The sequence below is a fragment of the Pongo pygmaeus genome, chromosome 19 (assembly GCF_028885625.2).
Source record: "Pongo pygmaeus isolate AG05252 chromosome 19, NHGRI_mPonPyg2-v2.0_pri, whole genome shotgun sequence".
In the NCBI taxonomy this organism is placed as follows: Eukaryota; Metazoa; Chordata; class Mammalia; order Primates; family Hominidae; genus Pongo; species Pongo pygmaeus.
The window spans coordinates 25,944,311-25,947,751 of NC_072392.2; the positions used below are offsets into that span (position 1 = coordinate 25,944,311).

Below are 3,441 nucleotides of genomic sequence, written 5' to 3' on the forward strand. Positions count from 1 at the left end.
GCTCCTGGCAGTCAGGTGGAGTCCCCTTGAAACAATGGCAGCTGCGCGGCTGCAGAGAGGCTCCTGCTGCAGCCTAGGCGGCGGCTGGATACAGGATCCTGTAGGGGGCGGCGTGGGAGAGAGGTCCGCGGGCGACCTAAGGCCAAACCCTCAGGAGTCCTGTCTTCAGGACTTGCTTGAGCCGACTTCCACCGATGGAGGGAGAGCACGAGGGAGCCTGCTGGGGTCTCAGGGCTCCCCTTTGAATCACATCTTGGACCCCTCCGGGTGAGAAAGGATGGGATCACCACATCTGCTAAGACAGGCAGGGCCTCGCTGCAGCACAGAATGTTCCCATGGGCCTCAAAGCATGGTGTCAGCTGAAAATTCACTGACCCATGGGCTGTCTGCCTCCCTCCTCCACTGAAAGAGCAAGTGGCCGCCCTGCTTCTAAAAGCCCTCGGTCTCCTGAAAGCTGATACCGCTTTCCAGGACAAGTGCAAACAGGGACAGAGACGATTCCCAGGTGGAGCCAAGGCGACCACGTGTGGCACTGGCATATACCAGAGCAGACGGTATGGATGTGTGTCACCGAGGGCATATGGGGCGATGGCGAAACAAGCAATGGTGTCCAGGCATGTGCCTGGCTGAAGGGGGCACAAGTGATCTTTTCATCAATGCCAACCAAAATCAAAGAACACCTGGGATCCAGGAGGGGGCCAAAAGATTCAGGGAGTCAGTCCACCCAGGAGCAGAGGAGAGGATGTCCCTCAAGAATGAGACAGGAGATGCAGAGGACATGCGACACTGCGCCTGTCCTAGAAGACAAGGCCAGTCACGGTCACTTACCATTGCTTCTAGGCAATTCATCTACACATGAGGTGAAACATGGAGACCAAGGTAGCTTCCCTGTCTGAGACACGCATGGAAGCCAAGAGCTCCAGGGACATCAAACCTGCCCAATCAAGCAGAAACAGGTTTGGAGAGAGAAACAATCACGACACGGATCTCCAGGAAGTGTGTCCCTGACGGACTGGGAAGTGATCTTTGTTGAAGACATTCAGCCAGAGCGAGAGGCATCTAGGCACCTGAGAAACAGGGGAGACAGAGCGAGAGGGAAGGCAGGGCAGAGGCCAGAGCTCAGGCAGGATACAGCACCGTGCCTCCTCCATGGGCGTAAGGGGAGGGGGGCCAAAAGTGTGGCTTGTCCAGAGAGGCCAGTGTTCCAGTGACAGGGATTGTTGCCAACTCCCATTCCCGGATTCCTCTTCAAGACTCTATCGTGATGTGGCTTCATTGCTCACAGAAGAGATGGGGAAAGATACAACCTCATTTCTGACGTGGGTCCACTCCTCTCCTGCAGGACAATGAGCTCCTGTGGGGCTTTTGTCCTTGGCTGCAGTGCGGTCATCTTGATCCTAAAAAAGAGGCCGCTCAGGATGGGGATAAGATTTCAATTGCACCAGGACCGACGCATCTCCTCACGCGGTCGAAGCCTTCACACAGCCAAAGTGGTACCTGGGCGAAAACGATTGACAGCCGGCCACAGGACCCAGGCAGAGATGCAGAAAGAGGCTCACCAAAGACAGGCCGACCTGCGAGAGATCGCTTTGTGGTGCGCAGGGCACATTCGTCCAAAGACACACTCGCACACAGGCACACACACAAACGGACAGAGAGAGGGAAAGAAACACACAGACAGTGAGAGACACAGAGAGAAGAGAGAATGGGAGACACACACAAACGCGCACACACACACACACAAACACACACACACAGAGTCATACAGCAGTGGCACAGAAACACACTCCCCCAGGCAACCCCTGAGGCTGCTGGGTTCTGCTCCGGATGAGAACGACCCTCGGCTGAGAGAGCAGCCCAGGGGCACGCAGGCCGACCTGTCCTTGAGATTCCGGGGGCATGACTTTTGGGGAGACTCATCCGAACACCGTCCGGGCAGGCCTGAGGCTGGGATGCCTTGCTGTTTCCCCTGGAATCCGCCCGTGGTCTCGTCATCCTGGTCGGCCCTTTGCGACTCCTGGCATTTGGAGACGTTCCTGTCGATCCCGTGGAGAGGTCAGGTTGGAGCCTCGGAGTCCCGACACCAAAGCACTGCCAAGGAGGACTCCTGCTTTGCCAAGCCTCAGGGACTTGTTTCTAAGACAACCGTGGGAACCACTGTGACGGGAGAATCCGCTCGCGCCTCGCGCATGCGCATTAGCTGGGCCAACTAAGGCTCCGCTCCTGGCAGTGGGGCTGTGTCCCCTTTAAATAAGGCCGCGGCTGCGCGACTGCAGGGGGCCTCCTCCTACAGCCTTGGCAGAGGCTGGATCTGGGGTCCTGTTTGGGGCCGCATGGGAGAGGGGCCCGCCGGTGTCCTGGCCCAGGGCCAAACCCCCAGGAGTCCAGTCTTCAGGACCTCCTTGAGCCGACTTCCACCGATGGACAGGGAGCTTCAGGGCACCTGCTAGGTTCTCAGGACTCCCGTTCAGATCCGATTTGGACCCCTCCGGGTGAGAAAGGATGGGTTCACCACATCTGGTGAGGCAGGCAGGGCCTCGCTGCAGCACAGAATGATCCCATGGGCCTCAACGCGTGGTGTCAGCTGAAAATTCATTGATCTCTGAGCCCTCTGCCTCCCTACCCCTTTGAAAGAGCAGTGGCCTGCCCCGCTTCTAAAAGCCCTGGGATTCCTCCACTCCGACACCGCCTTCCAGGACACGTGCAAATACAGAGGCGATTCTGAAGTGAGGCCAATGCGATCAAGCGTGGCACTGGCGTATGCCAGCGCAGATAGTGTGAATGTGTGTCACCGGAGGCATATGGGGCAACAGCGAAACCAACAATGGTGTCCAGGCATGTGTCCGGTGGAAGGGGGATCAAGTGACCTTTCCATCAATGCCAAGGAAAATCAAAGAACACATGGGAACCAGGAGAGGGTCTATGCCTGAGTCCAAGCCACGTTTTGAAATGCCTGCCAGAGGATTAAAGAGGTTTCTGCGAAATTCACCCCACCCCCAACCCTCCACAGCCCAGGTAGCCCTGACCCAACATCCCCTGTAACCAGCCCCAGCCCCAGCCCCAGCCCAGTCCCTTTGGCTCCTTTCCCCGACATTCATTACGGTCAAAAGATCCAGGGAGTCAGTCCACTGAGGAGCAGAGGAGAGGAAGTCTCTTACGAATGAGACATGAAGTGCAGAGGAAATGCGACACCACCTGTCCTAGAAGACAAGGCCTGTCAAGGTGGCCTAGCGCTCATTCCAGGCAATCCACCCACCCATGAGGTGAAACACGGAGAGGAAGGAAGCTTCCCTGTCTGAGACAAATATGGAAGCCAAGAGCTCCAGGGTCGTCAATCCTGCCCTATCAAGCAGAAACAGGTTGAAAGAAACAATCACGACAGGGATCTCCAGGAAGTGTCTCCTTGACGGACTGGGATGTGATCATTGTTAAAGACATTCA

The 3,441-nt window shown here is 56.8% G+C and overlaps 1 protein-coding gene across 1 annotated transcript; it reads left to right on the top strand.

Annotated features, from left to right (window-relative positions):
- The first annotated feature begins 995 nt into the window (after window positions 1–995).
- LOC134738761 (uncharacterized) lies at window positions 996–2,930 on the top strand. Its single transcript, XM_063657037.1, has 2 exons — window positions 996–2,109; window positions 2,662–2,930. Exons 1-2 carry the CDS (start codon window positions 1,347–1,349, stop codon window positions 2,928–2,930), a joined length of 1,032 nt encoding a protein of 343 aa, XP_063513107.1. The 5' UTR covers window positions 996–1,346.
- Window positions 2,931–3,441: the final 511 nt, after the last annotated feature.

Bases quoted from the DNA above. Each gene is read 5' to 3' on its own strand.
- LOC134738761 (XM_063657037.1), top strand. From the start codon at position 1,347: ATGAGCTCCTGTGGGGCTTTTGTCCTTGGCTGCAGTGCGGTCATCTTG. The intron at 2,110-2,661 runs GCTTTGCCAAGC...CGCTTCTAAAAG, and splicing joins CACTGCCAAGGAGGACTCCT to CCCTGGGATTCCTCCACTCC.